Source organism: Rhagoletis pomonella, unplaced genomic scaffold (genome assembly GCF_013731165.1).
Source record: "Rhagoletis pomonella isolate Grant_MI unplaced genomic scaffold, Rhpom_1.0 Rhpom_scaffold_00039, whole genome shotgun sequence".
In the NCBI taxonomy this organism is placed as follows: Eukaryota; Metazoa; Arthropoda; class Insecta; order Diptera; family Tephritidae; genus Rhagoletis; species Rhagoletis pomonella.
In genome coordinates this window covers 278,878-302,652 of record NW_023458593.1, presented here as the reverse complement: position 1 = coordinate 302,652, position 23,775 = coordinate 278,878, and the positions used below count along the sequence as shown (strand labels likewise).

At 35.6% G+C, this 23,775-nt stretch overlaps 2 protein-coding genes across 3 annotated transcripts in view; both read right to left on the bottom strand.

Annotated features, from left to right (window-relative positions):
* Window positions 1–756: 756 nt before the first annotated feature.
* Window positions 757–23,775, bottom strand: part of LOC118749741 (Down syndrome cell adhesion molecule-like protein Dscam2) — a 266,791-nt gene continuing 243,772 nt past the window's right edge. The window contains exons 5-6 of the mRNA XM_036484519.1: window positions 20,285–20,429; window positions 757–1,259 (exon numbers count right to left, since the gene is read on the bottom strand). Of these exons, the coding sequence (XP_036340412.1) occupies window positions 815–1,259; window positions 20,285–20,429 (590 nt within the window). The 3' untranslated portion in view covers window positions 757–814. The remainder of the gene's footprint in view (window positions 1,260–20,284; window positions 20,430–23,775) is intronic.
* Window positions 3,956–5,280, bottom strand: LOC118749743 (putative nuclease HARBI1). Of its 2 annotated transcripts, XM_036484522.1 has the most exons (3): window positions 5,126–5,280; window positions 4,850–5,065; window positions 3,956–4,465 (listed from the first exon to the last, which is right to left on the bottom strand). In XM_036484522.1, the coding sequence occupies exons 2-3, from the start codon at window positions 4,855–4,857 to the stop codon at window positions 4,069–4,071; spliced, it is 405 nt and encodes a 134-aa protein (XP_036340415.1). In that variant the 5' UTR covers window positions 4,858–5,065; window positions 5,126–5,280; the 3' UTR covers window positions 3,956–4,068. The 2 variants fall into 2 exon arrangements, with proteins under 2 accessions (XP_036340415.1, XP_036340414.1); XM_036484521.1 differs by having other exon boundaries at window positions 4,850–5,280.

Below are 23,775 nucleotides of genomic sequence, written 5' to 3'. Positions count from 1 at the left end.
GTGTCCATTGTAATTTTTCAATACTTGAAGTAAACTGAATAAAATCACATTAAACTGTACCTAATTTTTGTTATTCTGCGAGTATATTTACCAATGTTTTTGTGCTTATCTAAGCGCTTAAAACGGATTTGTTTCTTGCTTATTTTCTTCAGCCCTGGTTATTACTAACAAATAGATTTTGTCAGTGCGATCTCTAATTGGGAAAATTAAGAATAAAAACCTGAAGTGTACCCTGGATTAATGCCTTTAATTTATTTAATAAGACATAATTTATAACACATATTAATAGTGTTGTTGCTTTATGAATACTTTTATATAATTACAAATTAAATGTGACCTTAAATACAAGTTTAATTAATATTTAAATTAATTATTGGATAATTTTAAAATAATAAATGTAATTTATTAAAAAATTATGTTTGTTAATTGATAAGGATTTCAGCTTGAAACAAAAAGTTAAAATTCTCAAGAAACCACGATAGTATCGATACTATCGATATTTTAGTGGCAAAAACATCGAAAAATCGATAGTTTCAAACATCGATGTTTTTGCAGCACTACTCTCAAGCGATAGTAATAAAATAATTATAACGATGATTTCAATAATCGAAATAAAAAGCAAAGAAGGAAAGTTTGAAAAAAAAACAGCAGACAAAAGAATAAAAGAATAAATTTCTGTTTAAAATATTGATTGCCATGTTTAAAATTGGTATTTGTAATACGAATATTGTAAATTTCTCATCGCGACTGAATTTTAAAATTTTCCAAATATGTTGGTACTATTATATTTATGATGTTGACATTTAAATATGCATCACTTACCATTCACTTTGAGGAAGATGACTTTGCTTACACCTGAACCGATGTTGTTTTTTGACTCGCAAAGAAAATGGCCCTGCGACTCCTTGCTGATCTTCTTAAAGAATATTGTACCATTTGGAAAGAGCTGCACGGTCGGCTCATACAAAAAGTCTTTGTATTCCCCTGGAGTAGGTCCAATAGCTTTTTTCCATGTAATTGCAGGCTTCGGATATCCAGAAGACTGGCAATGCAGCCAAACATCTTGACCGGCTTGGGCACTAGAATCTTTTGGTTCTAGTACCCATTTGGGAGGAACATTTACTGTCAATGGTACTGTGAAACGCTCCATCCCGGCGACGTTACTCGCAATACAAGAATAGTTGCCTGAATGTTCGGAAGTGATGTGTTCAATGACCAAGCTTGCAGAATATTCATCCAATCGTCGAAAGACCTCGTTGCTGGAAAATATAAGAGCATATTTTTAGTTTCTAAAGACTAGGTTATATTGTGAGTGAGACAAGTACATGATATTCTCTATGCTTCATTACAGGCCCGCCGAAGCTCGAGACTGCCCAAAACTTTCTTTTCAGCGGTCCTCAGGCATTGCAAAGTAATTTTGAGTTCTTACTTACTAGCCTAATGTCCGGACTTTTTTCCGAGCGATTTTATGTAGACTGTCAAATGACAAAAGACTGTAGATAATGACAAAATTGGGCTTCCAATGGAAAATCACGCAAATAAATACTGCCTCAGGAATTTTTAATTTATATAAATAGAAATTGAATAGAAATGCATTTTCATTTTACTTGAAATTTCGTTGCGTTGTTTCCTCTCCTTTGTTAGAGCACTTCGTACTTAAGGCGGATCCCCATAGCATGCGAATGGTTATGTGGTTATATTTTTTATTCAATTTGCAACAATAAAATACACTACACAATGAGGTTGTTTACGCTTGCCTGGTTATCTGGTTATGTAGTTATTTTTTTACAATAATAAAATACGCTACACAATAATAAATTTAACCAGATAACCTGAAAACAAGGCAAGTGTGAAGAACCTCATTGTTTTATTAGGAATTTGCTGCGAATAAACAACCAATTCATCAGCTGTTCATGAAACTTTCAAATTATTACTGGATTTGCATTTTCAATGAGAGCGAATTCTCAGAAATTAAGTTACCGGAGAGTTGCTGGCAAGTTACTGGATAATTTGTAAACAAACACAACTATTACGACTTCTGTAACAAATTAACTGCGCCGTCTTGCCTTCGCCAACCGTTCAAATGAGATCTCATGCTTCCGGCAACCGTCCAAATGCAGTATGATGCTTTCGGCAGTCGACCAAATACGGCGATTGCTGGTTTCGTGCATGTCTATTCGGAATACTGGTTTGCCGAAGTCAATATCAGTGGCTTTCTTTCTTTTCTTTTCTAGCAGATAATTATCAGGAAGAAGAAGAATGAGAAAATTTAGAGAATTACGCTCACAGAGAGCGAAATAAAGAAAAAGTAAAGAAACGCAAAACTAGCAGAAATTAGCAAGTAAACAGCTGATCGGGGAATTTGACAAATTTGGCGCGATTTTTTTGCAATTTTAAAGTTAAATTAAAGTTAAAGAATTTTATTAAAAAAAATAAAAATGGAACCTTCCCGACTTGAAGTAACTTTATCTCCAAGAACCTGTAAGCGAGTGCAAACTGGTAAGTATATGAATATATGTATATATGAATATAATTGAGTAATAAAAATTTCACAGATTATCAATTAATCTATAATTAATATAGATGACTGTTATCGAAAATAGATGATAGCAAAAATAGTGGAGGAGCGGGGGCAAGTCGACAATTTAGTTTTTATTCCACCAAGAGAAGTGAGTATAGATAGTGTTATTAAAGGTTTAATATTTAACGAAATCCCTTTGCACTTTCAGGATAGCGAAGAAACTCAACCGCAAGCAAGTGGAAGCTTATCACAATTTCGAAATGAATGGTTGGAGGCTCCCACAAAACTGTTGTCGTCCTTGCTAAAGGAGCTTATGCCAAGGGTTGGTAAATGTATGGACGTGAAAAGCAAAAAGAAAATGTGGGTCAATATTTCGGAAAGGATGTGCGCAGCAGGCTACATGTTCACCAGCCAGCAGGTGGAGACCAAGTTTTATAGCTTAGAGAGGCGATATAAAAATACTAAGCTTCACTAAAACAGGACATGATAAAGTAGTACTATTTTAGTAGCTGATTAAGTCATCAACATTTTGATAGATTTTGGCTATTTTTCTTCTGTTTATTCAATGTTTATAATTTTTTTATAAAAGTCTGGCACATCACATAACCAGCACCACATAAATCAACATTTCGAACTTCTTACAAAAATTATAAAAAATCTGCAAAGTTTCAGCTAAATTTTCAACTTTTTCTTCAGGTTTATCAGAATTTTGAGTATGCATTAAATAGCCCATTAAATTCCAGGGTAATAATGTGCAAGTTTTAAATAGCTAAAGAATCGCGTTGATTTTTAATAATTTTTTTCTGACCGCATTACAAATTTTTGCAATACAAAATATATAAACTTGCACATTATTACCCTGGAATTTAATGGGCTATTAAACTGCATACTCAAAATTCTAAAAAATCTGAAGAAAAAGTTGAAAATTTAGCTGAAACTTTGCAGATTTTTTATAATTTTTGTGAGAAGTTTGAAATGTGGATTTATATGGGGTTTGTTATATAATGAGACTTTTATGGAAAAATAATAAACAGTAAATAAGCAAAATAAAAATAGCTAAAATTTATCAAAATATGTGACTTAATCAGTTGATGACAAGTGTGTGTTTTATCTTATACATACACTTCTCTTTTTAATTAATTAATCGTTTTCTCTATTATTAAGTAGTTAGATAAAAATTGAAATGTGAAATAAAACTTGAAATCCTGTAAAACCACAAACATAAGTATTTGATTTAAGTGAAATTTTGGATGCCATACATTTTATTAAAAAACTTGCAATTAAAGATTACAAAAAGGTAAAACGATGTACATACACACATACAGTGGCGCTTACGTAAATATCAAACTTTTTTAGTTTTAACAAGATTCACAATGTTTTGTGTTATATATTTTTTTCTTTATTTATAAAAATATAATGGATTCTATACCACAAACCACATAAGTCACAGTTTAAAACTTTGTGCACAGTTCACGAAAATTTAACAAATTTCGAAAAAACGCCTTCAAAATTTTAAAATTTTTGTTCAGAATCTTTATGTACATGCTTTAGCGTGATAGGATTTCTCGGGATACAGCTTCTCTCACGGTGTTTCCTCTTAAATTTGCTGAAGTATGAACGTATCCTTCCACACCCTCTTCTGTTTCTGAAGTTTCCCCCATATGGAACTCTAAATCATCTTGGTTGGCGATATTATGAAGAACACAACATGTGCGTATAAAATGGCACAGCTTTTCAACACCAAGCTTGCAATAATATAATTGCCGGAATCGCTGCTTCAGTATGCCGAAGGTATGCTCTATTGCCACTCGCCCAGAGCTCAGCTTAATGTTGAACCTTTTCTGCTGGTGTGTTAAGTGCCCATTGTCGCGATAGGGCGTGACTACATTAGAAGTGCACGGATATGCGGAATCGGCCAGTAAATAATATTCTGAAATTGATAACCTGTTAAAGAATAAATATATTTATTTTCATCATCCAATCTAAGATCCTTATTTATAAAAAATAAAGTAGATTTAAAAAAGGTTTATAAATTGAAAAATGTATGAAACCGTCAATTTGTAAAGCTATTGAAACCTATTTAATTTTTTTATGAATAAGGCCATAAGTGTTTATATCAAAGACATAACTATTATAAAAGAAAAGATTAAAATCCAGTCAACAATTATTTTAGTAAGATACAAATTTTTTGAGTCATTTATAACTATTATTCAAAGACTTATATAATAAAAGTTGGGAACCACTTTCAAACTATTACACTGAAATTTGTTTATTAGTATATTTTGAAATAAATAAATAGATATACATATCCATATACACTATTATTACCTCCACATATTTCCGAAAGGTTGTTGTGCAGGCGCGAGTTTTGAAAAACCCAACTATTGTGCGACGAACCCGGGTATCCTACAAAAATACTAATAAACTTCTTTTTTTCGTCACAGACACCTTGCAAGCATAAGCTATATTTGCCCTTTCGATTAATGTAGTAATCTTTCCTAGTTTGTGGTGGGTCGATGACGATGTGAGTTCCATCGATGTAACCTAAATGAGAACATTGTATTTAATTAACGCTTTTCATTTTTATCAATGTATGTACATTACCTATTGCTTTAGAAAAGCCACACTTCTCTTCAAAAATATTACTAGTCTCCAGTTTCTTCGCCTCACTAGGCCATTTTATGTATTGCGTGCTTAGAGAACTAACATAGGCTGACTTCCAAAATGTGGCTGACTTCCAAAACGTATCAATACAATGTTTGGACACTGTTATACTGCGGTATTCAAACTGTTTGTATATGCAGAGTTGCGACACATTGCAACCATATACATTGCATATTTTAAATATTCAATACAGCAATGAACAATTTTTCTGAATTTTCCATTTCTAAAACACCAATGCTAACCAATAACAAACGAAGCATCAACTTTGTTTCTGATGCGCTGATTGCTCGAGCGATGCGTTTCGATAACTTTTCGGCTGCGTTTTGGAACAGTATACATTGTCAATATTTTGTAGTTCGGCGTTATGGAACCTTATACTTTGTACGTATTCAAAGCAATTGACGTTTTGGAAGTCAGCCTGTCAATTGCTTTGCATACGTACAAAGCAAAATGTTCCATAACGCCGAACTACAAAATATTGACAATGTATACTTTTCCAAAACGTATCCGAAAAGTTATCGAAACGCATCGCTACAGCAATCAGCGCATCAGAAACAAAGTTGATACCTCGTTTGTTATTGGTTACCATTGGTGTTTTAAAAATGGAAAATTCAGAGAAATTGTTCATTGCTGTATTGAATATTTAAAATATGCAATGTATATGATTGCAATGTGTCGCAACTCTGCATATAAAAATAGTTTGAATACCGCAGTATAACAGTTTCCAAACATTGTATTGATACGTTTTGGAAGTCAGCCATACAATGTGACCCGCTTTATGACTCGGCATACTGTTGCTAATGCAACATCAAAACGGTCGCCCAGGTCCCTAAAGCTGATGCCACATAAAACTTTTGCTTCGCTATACGTGACAGATTCGTTTCGACAGATAAGATGAATTGTATGAAAATGCAAAAAGCATGCCACATAAATCGTTGAAGCTGCAGCGCGAAGCGAAAAGATGGCCAACTCCCATATTTTTGCGCGCTTTGACAATCAGCCGGTTTAATATTTATTTTGTTCGGTCCCAATTCGAGTTTCATACAGAAACATAAAAATTAATTACATTGCTGATAATTTTAAAGCAAAACATATAAAATCCACAGCAACTTTGACGAGTAAAAAAGCGGCACAAAATTGTTTTCTTGGCGTTCATTGTGGCATACCTAGGGATGTTCCGATACAAGTAAATACGAGTATGTACTCGATACTTTTGTTTCAATACCAACTACTTTTTTTACTCGAATCGTTGTTTCGATACCTACTTGGTATCGAAAGAAAAGTACTTGTATCGAATCGATTTGAACAGGGGCCATATCTTGTCGAAAATATTTGTTCTATGGAAAATAATTGCTTCGTTTTTATGAAAAATAATTTCTTTAAGCAATGACACCGCCAAAATCTAACTGCCCGTCTCCACAGGATAAAGTTTATATCTTGATACATATGTTAGAATATAAATAGCCAATGGAGACCGCTCATTGCTCTTCAAGAGCAATATATATCAGAGCTTATATCTTGCCATCTATTGCCGGCAATTTGGTAGTTTGACAGCTACATTTTCATTTGCACGAAAACTTCGTGTCGGCAACATCATTGATATTTTAATATAAAAGCAAAAATTGAGCTGTTTTCTGTCAAAATATTTGTTATTATGTACTTGGGTGTAAAATAGTATATTTTTTTAAATTTTATAAGTGATTAAATCCGGCAAAACTGCGTTTTAGAAGCTATCTTACAAATGCTTATATCAAGATATAAAAAGCCCACACCAATATTGCCACTGATATAACTTATATCTAGTGACCAAAATTACAGCTGGACAGCAATAAATTTTATCCTGTGGAGACGGCCAGTAAAGTGTGGATATAATTTTACAAAGCTAGTGATACCACAATAAAGTGCAAGCAATGCATTGTAGCCGTAAAGTTTTGTGAGAAACTTTCAAAGGTTGAATTGTTTGTCTAAGTAAGTATTACTTCTAGTGCTACTAATGAAGAAATATACATACATATCGATACCTCAACAGAAAACATATTGAAAATTTCGGACTCTCTGCCGAGATAGGTCGATCTGACACTCAGGTGCCACTCAAAGTATGTCACAGATAACGTCTGAAAAATAATTTCGCTTTGTTGCATGTAAAAGGATGAAAAATTATCGATATAAGTAGGTATCGATACATTCGGTTGACTCATATAAGTAGTATCGCAATACCGATTTGAGTAAACTCATTTGAGTAGGTATCGATACTTTGATGGTATCGGAACGTCCCTAGGCATACCTTTTGCGTCTGGCGCTTTGCTGGCAAAGTTATAAATGTCACGCAAAGCTACAAAGTTTTATTTGGCATCAGCTTAAAGCTGCATGCTTCATGACCAGCAAACCACAGATATATTGCAACGTGCATTTTCTCAGAAATGCGCTTGTCTTCCCGTAGACTTGGTCGTATAAACTCCGCGAAATTCTAAAATGGCAGCGAAACTCCTGCTCCGTATATGTTTGCACAATTTCTTCTAAATAGTTTTTTACGCAATTACGCATTTTTTTCGAAAGCAACTATTTCTTTTAAATGTAGAACGTGTTGTTTAATGGTGTTATTTAGATCAATTAAACAATCCATGTCGTCGTCATCGTAGTCACTCTCACTTGAACTAAATGCAGCTTTTTCATACAAATATATAGTACAAATTGGTTACTGTGAAATGAACTATTAAAATTAAAAGAATATTTACTTTCTATAATCGCCATTTGAATTTCATTCAATCCTCCTGAAGGCATTGCTGTGCAGATTCGAAATGGAAAGAAACAAATGAAAGCAACTTTTCCTAACCTCTGTTGTTTACGTTTTAACAGCTGTTTATTCATTTTGACAGCTGCTAGTTTCTGCTAGCAAAAATTTTACTAGCAGAAATTAGCAGGAGAGCCAAAAAATAAGAGCGTAAGATCGAGGGAGAGCTGCTAGTTTCTGCTAGTTTTTTGGGTTAAGAAACGCTTTCCAGCAGAAATTAGTGATAATTTGTGATAATTATCAGTTGAGAAACAAAGCTAGTATCTGCCGTCCCTAAATTGGAGCGCAAAGCGTTGCGTTTTCGATTATCAACGAGTGTTAGCGCGCACTATCTCCAAATCAAGGGGCGTAATTTTTTACGTTTTCTCATTGCTTCCAATTTTATTCTCGTTGCCTCTTTCACTTTTTTGTTCTTTCCGTCTTCTGCATCCAACTTCAACACGTAACGCCTTGTCAAAAATGAAAATTCCATTTGCTGGACGCTAGCGCCGCGTTATTGTGGGATACTCCATACAAATTGTACGGGCATGAGGATTTTTGACAGTTGTTTGGCGCTTGATGCGCCAATTTAGGGACGGCAGTATGAGATGTTATAAGTATCGTTCACTTGTGGTGGCTGTATTTGCAAGTCAGCACGCTTTGCGCTGGTGTTCAGTCATCCACTAATTTTTTTAAGTGTCGATATTTACTATTAAGTCAATGCGATGCTATGTCATACAAAGATAGTTTCACTCAATTTTTTTTTCTCGGCCAAATTAAGTTTCTGACATAAATGTTTTTTTTTGACTTTTGCATCATAGTTGTGCTACCAACTTCATTTATTTAAAAACACTTCAAAATTTCAAAAACAAAAAAATTACCTTAAAAAGTGAGTTGCGCATTTAAAGGTAGTTGGAATACAAGGGCGAACTGCAAGAATAACGGTGTGAAATTTATTCAATTCCCTTCTATACCGTATATATAGAAAAGGTGTATGGACGCTTGCCAAACGCAATCAGAACTACATACATATTTCCAAAAGTTCCGCATGTTTGCATGAGGCATGGCACCTCACATGAAAATTTTCATACTGTGTATCTCTGGAAGTGTTTATAGTAGAGTACCGGAACTTGGTATCAAGTTATACAAAATCTATTCGATACTCATGGTGAAATATAATTCAAAAGGTTCTGTGGTCTCTCCCATACGAGTGAAAGTTTCATACAGCAAATCTCTGCAAGCATTTTGGAGAAGGAAGTAGAATTTCATATGAAGATTTAACGTATTGTGGAACGATTTTTCGTCATCCCTTGTCAAATTTGGTTTGGAGACAAACCGGTTTCGGCGTTGTGCCATCTTCAGTATCATTTTTCGTTCTGAATAGTTCGTGTTTCCTTCCGCTTTTTATGTATTCGTGTTACTATCTGTTTTAACTGTCATTAGGTCATGCATACCTAATGTGACCAACTATTTCATAGCTCAAAGAAGTACAGGTTAGGTTGGGTTAAATTAACGACGCGAGCTGATTACGAAATTTCGAATGCAGCCCATTTCGATCCCTGAGAGCTCAGTGTTTGTTCAGAAGTGCGAGCGAAATCTTAGCCTCGCGAGGGTTGGACAGTCTAAAAGAAAGTGTGGAGATGATATCACTTCATCTTCCTCTTGACAGCTAATAAAAAAGGACAGTTGAAATTCCTAGTCTCACCGCATGAATACCAATCGCACAATGGCCTGTCAGAACCCACATAACTATCCCTTGAGAGGGCATGTGTTTTAAAGTGTCCTATAAAAAGATTTGCTGCAGCAGAGAAACGTCTTCTTTTCCTTTTTTATGTCACAAAATGACCAGATTTCCCTTAGCCTAAAAGCTGGCGCCGTATTCAATATATATATATATGTTAAGCGCCAGTGTAGGTGTGACTCCTAATGCTCAGCTAATTCCTATTTTACAAGTGTAGCCTTCTCGAGTGAGTTCCACCTAGAGCTAATGAATTCATTTGGGCGAGAGACCTCACATTTTACCTATAGACCCCCTACAGCAGTACAAGGCAACCGAAAACTTTCTTACCCTTTCCACAATATTAGGCTTCCACGACAGCCACCGTTGATCGCCCACCAAAATAGTTACCTGGTTCAGGTAACTTTGAGCCAGATCAAAAAAGGTGTATAGAAATCGTCCCTTAACCAAAAGTTTCACATCATCTTCATAGGCGATCACCCGACAGCCCAATTTTTCCAGAGTCTCTAGAAGGTCGTTTACAACCGTAATCCAGAGCAGGGGAGAGAGAACACCACCTTGTGGAGTGCTCCTAATGACTCTGTAATGAGTGCAGGCGCTGTCCCACACCGCGGCGACTGTTCTGTCACGAAGTAAGCTGTAGATAAGCCTTATTCGGTTGGTTTCAACCTCCAGATTATGAATATACTGAACGATTGCCTCTGGAGTGACATTGTTCAAGGCCCCTCTTATGCATGAAGGGTTCCTCTGACCACTTTACCAATGTGTGCAGAGCGGTATTCACCGACAAAAAAAGCTCTTGAAAGGCAGTCACGAGGAATCGCGTTTCTTATGTGTAGGTCTATCTAGCGTGTTTAGCAAAAACTAAGAGAGACTGATTTGCCTAAAATACCTAAGGGAAATATGTGCGGCCTTCGGGATGAACGCAGCACTGACTACCTTCCAAGCCTTGGGGATGTGTAATTGCACGACACCTTCAGAGGCCTTTTCAGTGCGCAGGTATGATGCCATCGGTCCCCGGCGACTTTAATGGTTTGAACGAATTTATCGCCCAGGCCACGTGACGATCGTCCAGAAGATCGGAGAAGTGCAGGACCTGGGGGAGATTCTGAAACCAGTTAGCGACAATTTTCGAATCGCTATCGCACTGTTTGACGCAAAAACATGTATATCATGCGTCAAAATGTGCGATAGCTTTCCGAAAATTGTCGCTAACTGGTTACAAATCTCCCTCCTGAAGTACAAAATATTCCAACGAAGTACATTTGACTGTACTTCGAAGTACGAAGTACAAGAGCGAAAAAAGAAGTACTGTACTTCCGAAAGAAGTACGGTTGGTCGCATTATGCATACCCATCTAAGTGCGTCAGCTTTTGTTTCATTATCTCGCAGGTAGGCCGACGGGTAGAAGTCCGTTATTTTTATTTTCTTGGTTTTCGTGATTGCGTCAGTTTATGTTCCGTTATTTAGCAGGTAGGTGGTTTTAGGTTGCTTGCCTGTGCCGGCAGATCCGTTATTTTCATTTTCTTGGTTTCTGCGGCGTGGGTCCGCTTAGAAATACTCTGCTGCGACGGCCAACAAACAAAGTCAAGCGCACACGTGAAGAGTCTCCTAATGAAACACCGAAGCAATTTGCTCACCGTTGTCGTTTCACTTGACAATTCGGAGGTTGGCAAGAGCCAGGACAACAAACTTGTGCGTTATTTTAAACCTCCAAATTACCAAGTGAAGCGGTAACGGTGGGCAAATTGCTGCGACATCACGTGTGCGCGAAAACCATTTTAGTGCCACTGACTTTATTTGTTGCCCAACGCAGCCGAGTATTTCTAAGCGGACGCTTTTTTCCCAGGAGCAGGATTTATCATACCTAATATGAAGAGAAAATCTCCCACTCATATACATGGATAGACGAAATTTCAAATGCTGATCTGATAAAGCCTAAACCAGAATTCCTTGTTGACATAAAGATACTGGAAGTAATTTTTAATAAATTTAATGGAAATGAAATTTCGAATTATAAAGGTTCAACAGCTAAAATACTGAAATTAAGTTCTAAAGTAATTTAAGTATTTGAATAAAAAACTAAATGCTCAAAAACATTGGGCTTGTAAAAGCAAGAAAATGGCCAAAACGGTTTTATAAATGAGTGTGTTTCATTTAGAGTGTAATTCCGTGTAAGTATGCATTTCCACATTTACATTAAAAGAAAATGCAGTGAAGTGAAGCTGATTCTAATGAGATTTTAAATATTTTCATATTTACAAAAACTTTCATTTCAAAGATATTGGGCTGTATGCATAAAACCTAAGCCAATTATCTTTCTTAAAATTTCAGACCTTTTACTCGATTTTTTTCAAACAAATTTAAGTGAAAGGTATGCAATTTTAAGTAAAAGCAATTGCTTATTTTTATGCATACGGCCCATTGAGTTTTATCAAATATGGTAAATGCATAACAAAGGGTTAATTTCTTTGTTTACATCTTGTATTTTTGTATTTGGTTTATTAAGTCAATGAAACAATAAGTTCTTATAGACTAGCTAACAGTTCAACTTAATAAGTAATTAATGCTTAAAATAAGAAAACAGTAGATTCTTAAAACAGAAACGGCTTAATGAAAAGTCAATACAGCAATTCTTTTCTATTGAATTAAACTCAATTAAAGATCTAGTGATAGGTCCATTCAAAGCATAGTTGGATTTACAAACATCAATAGAAAAAGTATAATGCCGCCGAAGATTTTTTACAGGGACATAGAATTTTATCAATTCCAACAATAAAGGACAATCAATCAATTAACAATATCATAGATAAATGTGAATGCCGAAATTATTCTTCTACTTTGAAGAGTATGCAAATTTATGAGTTTACACCTTGAAGTATAAGGAGGAAGAGGTAATTCAAACTTAAGATGTGATAAGCAGTATTTCAGAAAAATTGTTTGAACTCGTTCAATTCTTTTATTATAGACGGCATAGAATGGATTCCATATAATAGATCCATATTCTAATTGAGATCTAACGAAAGAGTTATACAGAAGTTTTTTTGTGTAGGGGTCTCTGAACTCGGAACTATTTCCCTTGATGAAAGCCAATGCTGCAAAAGCCTTAGGAATTATGTAATTAAGATGTTCACCAGATGTAAAACCTGAATCAAAAATTATACCAAGATCCCGAATTTTGTCAATGCAAGATATAGGCGTATTGGAAATAAGGTATGCTGACGGAAATTTATTATGTGACTTAGTTACCGAGTAACATTTACTTGCATTTAATGTTAGCTTGTTTCTTCTACACCAATCAGAAAAACAAGTCAATTCAGATTGGAGAGTTTGAGCATCCGATATATTAGAAACTCTTAAAAATATTTTTAAGTCATCTGCATACATTAAATAATTGCAGTGCTTAAAACAGACACTTACATCATTAATGAAGATAACAAAAAATAGAGGCCCAAGTATACTTCCCTGAGGAACCCCTGAAGTTGAAAAGATCTTATATTGTCTATAAAAACATAATTGACTCTCTTTTTTAAGTACGATTCAATCCATAATAAAAAGGTGGAATGAAAACCCAAATTACCTAACTTAGCCAACAAGGCACTACGGGAAAGTCTATCAAAGGCTTTAGAGATATCCGTGTAAATTGAGTCAACTTGGTGGCCATTCGAAAAAGATGAAATACAGTAATTTGAAAAAACGGAAAGATTTGTGATCGTTGAGTGCCCAGGAACAAACCCATGCAGGGACGGGCAAATAAAATGTTTTATCGCGAACGTTAACGTGGTCATTACAACTTTTTCAAAAAGTTTCGAGATGTTGGTAAGTTTGGAGATTGGGCGGTAATTGGAGACTTCATTTTTACTACCACTTTTGTGAATAGGGGTAATAAACGTAATTTTCCACTCATCAAGAAAAGTGGCACTTTTTAAAGATAAGTTAAATAAATACAAGAGGCTCGGAAATTGTGGATGCACATTTTTTTAAACAGAAACATGACAAATAATGAGCATCGCATTTATGGGAATTTTTAAGATTTTGAATTCCAGTAATGATATCATCTTCTTTAAGAACTAACGAGCCAAAATCTACAGATGAAGTAATGTTTTTTAAAATGGAATCGTCGTTCCTCGACGAAATTAGCCTTAAAAAAGTCCGCAAAGAGGTTAGCAGATTCATTTGGTGACACGGAACGCTTACCAAGATAAGACATAGATGTTGGAATAGTTGAAGACGTTCGTTTCGATTGAATGAAATTCCAAAACGATTTTGGATTTGATTTGGTATTATTTTCAAAGCCTATTAGGTAGTTTTTATAAAGAAATTTATTAAGGCAGTTGAACTCATTCAGGTAATAAAGATATTTTGTTTTATCATCAATAGAACCTGATTTTTTGTGCATCGTATAAAATTTGTTCCTCAGATTTTTTAACTTTTTTAAATCTTTTGTATACCAAGGCAGTTTGTATACCCTCTGAGGCACACGAGGGATAATCTCATTAGAAATTTCAAAACTTTTGCGTTTAAAAAATTCAAAGCCGCTAGCGAGATTAAGCTCTAGCAACATTGATTGCCAATCTACGTTGGAGATACAATTATTCACCACATTAAAATCGCAGCAGTTGTAATTAAATTTAATAAAATTTTCGGTCACATTATACTAATATTCATAAAATTCTAATTCCAAAAGTAATGGAATATGATGCTTATCAGTAAGAGATAGTGGATTTAATGATAGGTTGATATTGTAGCTCAGGTCAGTACTTACAAAAATAAGATCTAGGATTTTCCCTCAATTATTAACAAAATATTTGATTTGAGCCATCTGCAAACTGTATTAACTATCAATTACATTAATTTCATTAGCAGTATTGACATTTCTTGGAATGAGCGAGTCATCACCAGGAAGATAAGACCATGAAATTTTATTTAAATTAAAATCCCCTAATACACATATCTGACTATTTGAAACACTTTCAGCCAAGTGCCTAATATTATCAACATGATCATTATAGATTAGGACACCTCTATTACCAGTTACAGCAATGCAGAGCTGATCAAGGAGAGAATCCGGGTTTTGTAGAGCTACTGTATTAGAGTGAAGTGATTTTTTGACAGCAATGAGGACACCACCACCCCTTGCGAGGTCAGTTTTTTTGCTATCTCTGTCTTTACGAAACACATTATAAAGATTTCTGTCAAAGAACTACTCGTCGAAGAAGTCTGAAGTTAGGTATCGACAAGTACAATAACATCATAGTCGTATTGGAATGTGGCAGTATAAACAGCCTTAGCTTTAGTTCTCATACCTGACATATTTTGAAAAGAAATTGTTAGAACATTTGCATGCACTGAGTTCTCTACGGCACTTGCGGAGCTGCACCGACTCTTTGAAAAAACTTAAAGGGTCGAATCGTAACATTTATTCGTCAGATATCTGCATTTAGTACGTTTTTATAGAAACTTTCAGCTACTCCTAGTTTAAAATTGACTTTTTTCAGGTTTTCCAAATTACTGTTCTTCTTTATTAACATGAAGCATACCAAGAGCTTCTTTTCAATACCAGCATGCTTCGAAACATAAGACAAGATATCATTTACGGACACATTAGGGGAAAACGAAGAAATATGCAGCCACTTCATTTTCGGTATAACAGTAAGTTCATTATTATTGTTGTTCTTCACACCGATAACCAAGGGTTATTTTAACTTATTGCGGCTACCTTTGGTGACAGTATTCCACTTGGGAGTTTGACAAGCACTTGATATAAGTATTCGCATTGACTGCAATAGGATCATCAGTCAGAACATTCTGAGCAGGTGGAATAGACGACAAAGTAGGCAAATCGGCAGCAACACTAGCATACGTTCCCTACAAGAATTGTGTGATGGAAACTAACACATTCTCATTTATCTTACTAACACATTTGCAAATTTTGCGTTGGTTAAAAAGAGACCAATATATAAGGCCATAAGTTGGAGGAAGACGGAAGATCATATGTACACAAATGTTTACATCAGATTTTTCACACTGCCCTTTAGAATGTGATAGAAACTTGTAGGTAGCCAGTGACAGAAATCTCTATCAGCCTTGCCAGTCAAATGATTTGTCAAATGATGGTCACTGTTCTTGCAGGGTTGTTTGTTTATTAGTCACTGTCATAGGGAGAGCCGATATAGTAGACGTGGCGGGCTGAGTAAGCATAGCTGGGAGAGACGACGCAGGAGCAGCAGCAGCGATGCCCAATGTTGACTTCGCGCCGACTGCTGCCTTAGCAGCCGACGAGGCTGCCTTAGCAGCAGAAAGCGAACTCGGAGCAGCAGTCTCACATGGATTCACAGTAGGCAAAAGAGCATACGTGTTAGACGACAATGCACTTTTAGCCCAAGAATGATAGAATACAAGATTGCGCCCATCAGAGAGGATTTTTGAGAATAACTTTTGTGTGACGTCACACTGGTGCAATTGCGAGAGAGCGAATTGCCAAAACGTGAGCAAGAATAGAAGAAAAAGAAAAAATGTTGCAAGGAAAACGTAAACAAGTTGCACAAGTGTGACGTCATAAAAACAACGATTATGTCAAATTCACTGAGAGAGGAATAGCGGTACCTCTATTTCTCTCAATCGTGCTTTTAGCACTTCATTACTTCATTACTCTCACTTACACCGTTGGCGCGAGATGGGTTAAGCATACGTGTTAGATGACAATGCACTTTTAGCCGAACAATTATTCGCTTCATTACTCTCCCTTACACCGTTGGCGCGAGATGGGTTGAGATTCTTAGATTTACAAACAATTGTACGTTTTTGATTTCCAATGTTAGTGTTGAAATGTCAGCGTCTTTGCAATTTAGTTTAGCTTGTATTGAGCGAACATCGGCATATAGGGCATCCGATTTTTGCATTAATTGCATTTTGTCTTCATGCAAAGAGTTAATTAGAGATATAACACGCACATTCTCTGCTCTAAGAGCGGCGATTTCTTGCACAACCGTGTTCAATGCTAATTGTAGCATATTATTGTTCTCATTCGGGTTAGAGTTCGATTTTTTTTATTTGGGAGTGTAAAGGTGTGTTTATATTTTCCTCAGAGCTCGCATTAACTGCAGGTTTAGCAACAACACCTCATCCAAAGCAGGCATGGGCAGAGAGTTAGCAGGTGCTAAAAGAGCGTAAGCGTCGCGTGTACGTATACAAGCGAGAGCGCAGCGATGAGAACACGACAGCATGCAAAATGAATTAGGCATACTAACATATTCTCGCTTTTAGCTCACGCTTGTTTGTGGTAGTACCCACCTCTGATCCAAAGCAACGGAAGACGGGAGCGAGCGAAGAGATGCACGACGCACATCCATACACACTTTACAATAGAATGGACTATTTGACGAGTTCAAATAATCAACATCGGCTGGTTTCAAGCCAACACAAAGCAAATCAAAAAACTCGTTGCAGTTTGTGCATTGCACTATTGGTTTAGCGCGATCAACCTTTTGTTTGCAAGGCATTGCTAAAGGGTGAACACACCAAAACTGCGACACTTAGAAATTACTACCAGAAACAAACTAGCAGGCTTTGAAATTATTTTTTTTTTGTATTATATAACTTGGAAGTTTAGATGTTATTAAAATGTTAAAATATTAGTTATTATTTGCTCCATATGCAAGTGATCGGTATTTTCATCGCACACGCGCCATCATGTTCTGCACGACTGCATCATCGACTTTACGCGATGCGCACAACTACTTTGTTTTGCACTCTTCAATATTTTTCACTGTTTCACCTGTTTTCTGCAAGATTTCTTTGACAATTGACCAATATTCCCCAATAGGACGTGGCTCTGGGCTATTGGGTGGATTGCAGTCGTGAGGTACAAAATTGATGTTATTTGCATTATACCACGGCAATGTGTCCTTGGCATAGTGGCAGGTTCCCACGTCCGCCTAGAACAGTGGCCTACTCCTTATCTGTTGATAAATGACAGAAGACGCCTTTTGAGGCACTTATCCCGATAAACTTGATCATTCATTGTCCCGGATGGGAAAAAAGGGCTGCTCTTACGGCCACAGGATCAAATAGCTTGCCAAACCATGTGTTTTTTTTGGAAATTTGGACTTCATTTTCAGCTTACAACTTTCAGGGGCATCTTGACGACTTGCACCAGTATAAAAATCTTGACTTGCAATATATTTTAAATTTTTATAGCAGTAGGTTTCGTAGTCCATAACAATGCAGCTGTATTTTTTAATTTAGAATTCATACAACTTCCGAATGCGGGATTTCGCTGTAACATTCTACTTTGTGCCTCGGTCTGGCGCTGTTTGAGCAGTAGACCATCTCAATGAAGCTTTCCTCTTTACCTTTTGTACGAAAAACTGCGATCTGCGTACGGATTTTGCAACATAACGCGACAAAATCTTCGGATTTCGCGAAAACGCACTGAGGACCTTCCGAGCACTGTTTTTATAACTTTGACCATGCTAACCCCCGCTCCCTGGTTTTCTCGTAACTGGCAGGCCTTATTTGTACCGATTAAAATCCTGAAAACTGTCGAATAGTGCAATCTTTAATTTTTTAGCAATTTTACGTGTACTTAAGGCCGGATCATTTATAAACTCGTGCAAAATGGTTTGTCTCGTTTCTAACTCGGTTGCCATTTTTAACTCAACTAGGAATCAAATTCAAATGAAATTTCTTCTAGGTCCAACTAAGGTCATGTGGTCAGCTTATTGTATTTGAATTTCAAAATATTGAATTAGTTTTGGGTAAGTTATAAGCTTCCCAAAGTGTCGCAATTTTGGTGTGTTCACCCTTTAATATTATTATTATTATTAAATGCCGAAAGCAATTCAATCTAATTAATGTCACCAAGAGTCACTGTCTCATTATATGATTTTTACAACATTAATAGATATGTTCACTTTAAACGCAGAAAAAAGCCAAAAATAGCAGAGCTGTAAAAAACACGTCCGAACTTTAGCGCGTTTTTATACCTTTCATGAGCATGAAATGGTATTATAACTTTGGTCCGATGTTTGTAAGTACCAGAACAAAAAGAGATAGACCCATTAAAATGTATACTTATGTGATCAGAACGTCGAGCTGAGTTGATTTAGCCATGTCCGTCTGTCCGTCTGTCCGTCTGTTTGTATGCAATCTAGTCTCTCAGTTTTCGAGATATCCGTATCAAATTTGGTAGGTGGGTGTATTTTTATAATGTATTAATCATTTGTCGGAACCGGCAGAATCGGACCACTATAACATATAGCTCCCATACAACAGATTGTTCAGATATGAGATTTTTCGTTATAACTTCTCCATTTATGCAGCTACGAACATGAAATTTTGCAGTACTTGCACCCATTATCAACAGAATACTTACAGTGAAAATTACAAAGATCGGGTCACTATAACCTATAGCTCTTATACAACTGATTGTTCAGATATACAATTTTTCGTTATAACTCCTCCATTTATATAGCTAGGAACATGAAATTCCGCACTATTTTCAATGAATATCCACAGAAAACTTACAGTGAAAATTAAAAAGATCGGGTAACTATAACCTATAGCTCCCATACAACTGATTGTTCAGATATGAGATTTTTCGTTATAATTCATCCATTTATGTAGCTAGGACCATGAAATTTCGCGCTGTTTTCACTCATTATCAACAGAAGACTTGCAGCGAAAATAACAAAGATCGGGTCACTATAACCTGCAGACCCCATACAACTGATTGTTCAGATATGAGGTCTTTTATCATAACTCCTCCATTTATGCAGCTAGGAACATGAAACTTCGCAGCATTTTCTCTCATTATTAACAGAATACTTACAGTGAAAATAACAAGGATCGGATGACTACAACATATATCTTCCATACATCTGATTGTTCAGATATGGGATTTTACTGTAAAACTTCTTTATTTGAACAGCTAAAACCGATAAATTTCGTAAGATATTTTATAAATAATAATACAAAGTCTACTGAGAAAATCATCAAAATCTATGCTGTATAAGCTTTATCTCCTATAGCACTGATTGTTCAGATACCAGTTTTTGCCATATATCTCCTTTATGTAGGAAACTAAACCCAATAAATTGTGTTACCGGTTTACATACCGATCACATAGCAGTGAAAATCACTTAGATTGGTGCCATATAAAGTATATCTTCCATACCTCTGATTTTTTAGATGCGATTTTTTATATAAGTATGTAACTCCTCTATCAATGTATGCACATGTATTCAAAAGCAGTAATCTGTCAAAGTAAAATTTGCAGATGTTCATGAAAGGTATGAAGCCTTCGGCATAGCCGAAGACAGCGCTGCTCTTACTTGTTTTTTTTTACATTACAGTCAGTTATGAGAGAGTTCGACTGAGTTGTCATTTCTACCTCGTTGAATATGCCTTCTACCTTACTCTGTTTTTATCATGATGCATACGTAGTAAAAATCAAAACGTTTTTGTGAGTTTGAGTATTCAATGTTAAAAATATTTTGTTTGGTAGTGTCAAGTGTTATAGTGTTCTTATATTATCATGCATAGAATGCCACTTTTTTATTTTAGCTATTTTCTATTTCTGTGCACTCACCCAGTTCCGATTAATGGTTTGTTATTACGTTCCCAGCGAAAACTCACTGGTAAATCCCCTTCCAGAATTTGGCACGAAATGGCAGCACGCATGCCCTCGCGCAACATATTGGTCATTGCTTGGATAGGCATAATTTTAGGGGGTACTGCAACAAAACACAAAAACAAACGTTTTATTTAAGATTACACATATATATGTAGGTATCATTAGCGCACACAAGGGGTGGGTTTTGGGGTTCAAACCCCCCCTAAAGCTAATAACCTCAAATACAATCTGTATCTTAAAGCTAAGAATCCAGCTCTCAAGGAAATTATAAGAAATATTTATTATAATTTCTGTTGCTTGAAAAAGCGCTTTGCTTTTGCTGTAAATTTTCATGAGGGAATAAATATACGAGCATTTTTTTTCTTGAGAGCTGCAAACTGATTTAAGAAATTTTGGTAGAAGAAAATTTCTTTTCTATTTCTCGTCCGTCGTTTTATATGAATTTTTCGTTTTTCTTGAGAGTTCAGTTAATTTTTTTGGTATTTGAAATATTAAAAAAATTTAGCAATCGTGAAAAATCACCATCTCTATCGAAAACCAGAAATCGAAAGAATGAACATAGAAGTGCAAAAATTCATGGAATCAATAAATTTATTTTTACTGACTCTTTTTTAAAATTTTTTATTAGGTACTTTTGAAAGTTGGGCGCATCTTGAGTTTATAGAACTTTTTATTAAGCAAGTAGTTTTTAAGGAAAGAACACAACCGACTTCAATTCTCATATTCAAATTTAGGGGTACCGTTAATTTCTTCATGATCCAATCATCGGATCTCTAAAACAAATATCGGGACGACCTTGAGGTACTATCTTTCTAATAAAAAAAGGATTATTGAAAACGGTTCACTTGGTCCAAAGTTATGTATTCCGGCGAGATGATAACCTCCCTTTTTTTTGAAGTCGGTTAAAAGCGTTTGAGTTCTGTTAATCTGTAAATAAAGTGCAGTTTATGAATTTTAAAACGTTTACTAATTTATTACATACTGTACATAAAACTTGCATAAATGTATTTTAAAGAGGGTATTATCTGAAGCAAATTTTCAGTATTTTCCGGTGATATATCTTCAGAAATATAAAAATATATTCCTGGGTGCGCCCCTGGTAGGTATATATAATTATCCATGGGCGTAGCCAGAACCAAATTTAGGGGGGCCGCCTATTAACAACAAAAATTTCAAAACCAATAACTTTTATTTACTAAAAACTTGTTGATTGTAGCTTCAAATTATTGTAACCACATAAACGGAAGTTCACAATAGTTGATATAACTAAAACTTTTCATCGATTTAATTAGTTAACTTTTTACTGCGCATATTTTTTTACGAGCAGGAAGCATCGAAAGCCTAAAGGCTCTGTTATGCATACTTGGCATTGCATGCACTGCTATACCATTTTTACGTAGAAATCAAAAACCAACAGACTTTTACGTATGTAATGCTGTGCGTTGGGTAACCGCTTACACGCGAAGTTCATTTAACAGATTCCTTATGTGACAACGCTCAAGCAATGCCAAGTATGCATAACGGAGCCTTAAGGCCGAGGCCACGCAATGATCGGCTGAGCGGCGCCATACAGAAATGCCGCTCATTGCCTCGATGCAGCGAAACAAAGGTGGCGCATTCCGCGGACCGCTAATCCTTGCTTTTTCGACTTGACAGCATCCACCGTTTCGCTGACGCCACATTATTTTTTTGAGCTTTAGTGATGAATATTAAATATTCATATTGTACCTATTTGCCGAAAAGTTGTACCTAAAGGTAGATACACGTCCTAAACAGTAAACAAGTACTTTTATGTTCATATATTTTTGATTCCTTCCTCCTTCTGTACCGTAACAACTTTTGGACTTACATGAAACAATATTTTACTACGTTCCAAATGTACCTAAAATAATGTGATTGTACCGAATGTACGTTCAAATTTAAGAAGCTGAAGAGTGGGTACAATTCAACCTAGGTTTACATCACTATTTCGCACCACTTGTTCGCTTCTTCCTCTTCTTCCTCAAAATTGTTCGTTACACTCTCATTCTCATAATAGTGTGATGCAGTCTCACCAGATGGTCGCAAAAATCGAAGCTAAATTCGTTTACGGTTTTCTGTTAATAATTTCTTAAATAATTCTCATAAAAACACAGAATAACAACTTTCAGGCCAATAACGGTTACATAACTTCAATCTATGCAAAAAGAAGTTTAGGATAGGTAAAATGCAAAAATTTTAATATTTTCTTTATCATAGTACGCAAGTAGTACGCCAAAAATCAAATTGCAAAAATACGGTTTAAAGCAAAATTCTCTCAAAGAAATAGTACTTTGAACTCTTATTGTAATATTTTAACGATAGATAGTAGTTTTAGAAATATTGAAGCTTTTTACGAATCTTAGGTACTTATTTTTATAGTTCCAGGTCGAATTTTATTATGAATATTTTAATTTAAAAAAATGCCAGAAAAAAGCCACGAAGTCAGATCTAAATTTCTGAGGCTATGGCATCAAATTAAATGCTAAATCTAGCCTCGAAAAGGCTAACCTGGTCACACTGGTGTGATGTCACACGCAGTTGCTCTCAACTCGATTGGCGCAATCTAGTATTCTATGATTCTTCATTCGAAGTAGATAAAGAATTATTGGTGCACGCAGCTCTCACTACATTGCACACTTCTGGTCAAAGAAATGTTTCCAAAGTAAAGGTCAGTGTGCAGCTCTCAAGAAAACGGTCAAGGAAATATTGCCATTATTTCGTGTGTATGTCCAAAGAATTTTGACATCTGATGCTTCACCATTTGCTTCACAGTCAGTTGCCTCACTCTTTCCTCAAGAAAAAATGGAATGGGCATATATGGGGCAAACATGGGTTTTCTTGTGCTCTGTTTTTTCAAAAAAGTTTAGAATACCGTAGTGCAAGCGTACAAATTTCTTAAGAGCTGTATACAGCCTTAAGGAAATTTGACACAATAAAATGTCTTAGCCATTTCTTGTACGTCATTTTATATGGAGTTTTTGCTTTTCTTGAGAGCTGCATACTGGCATTAATAAAGGACCTAACAAAGAGTCCAAAGCGACCAACCAGTTTTATGTACATGTATGTATAGGGGTTCCGTAAAAGTGTTCAATAAGTAAAGAGGGGTTTAGGAAAATCAAGACGAATAAAACAGAGCTCAGGTGCGGAAGGGGATGGGTGTATTAAAAACTTTGGGGAGTTATAGGGGTAGAAAATAGTTGCCAGTACTTTTAGAAAAAAATTCTCATCTTAACGGTAAGTTCTGTAAAAATTTGGCTCTTAAGATTTTGTATACAGATAATGTCTTTAATTTTAAGGTTGTCTAGACAGGAGTTACCTCTGAAGATATTCATACAAAGTTGTCACCTATTCGAAATTATTTATAAGCTAAATATAACATCATACTGATTATCAAGTGAAACGTATTTTAAAAATCCCTACTTTCC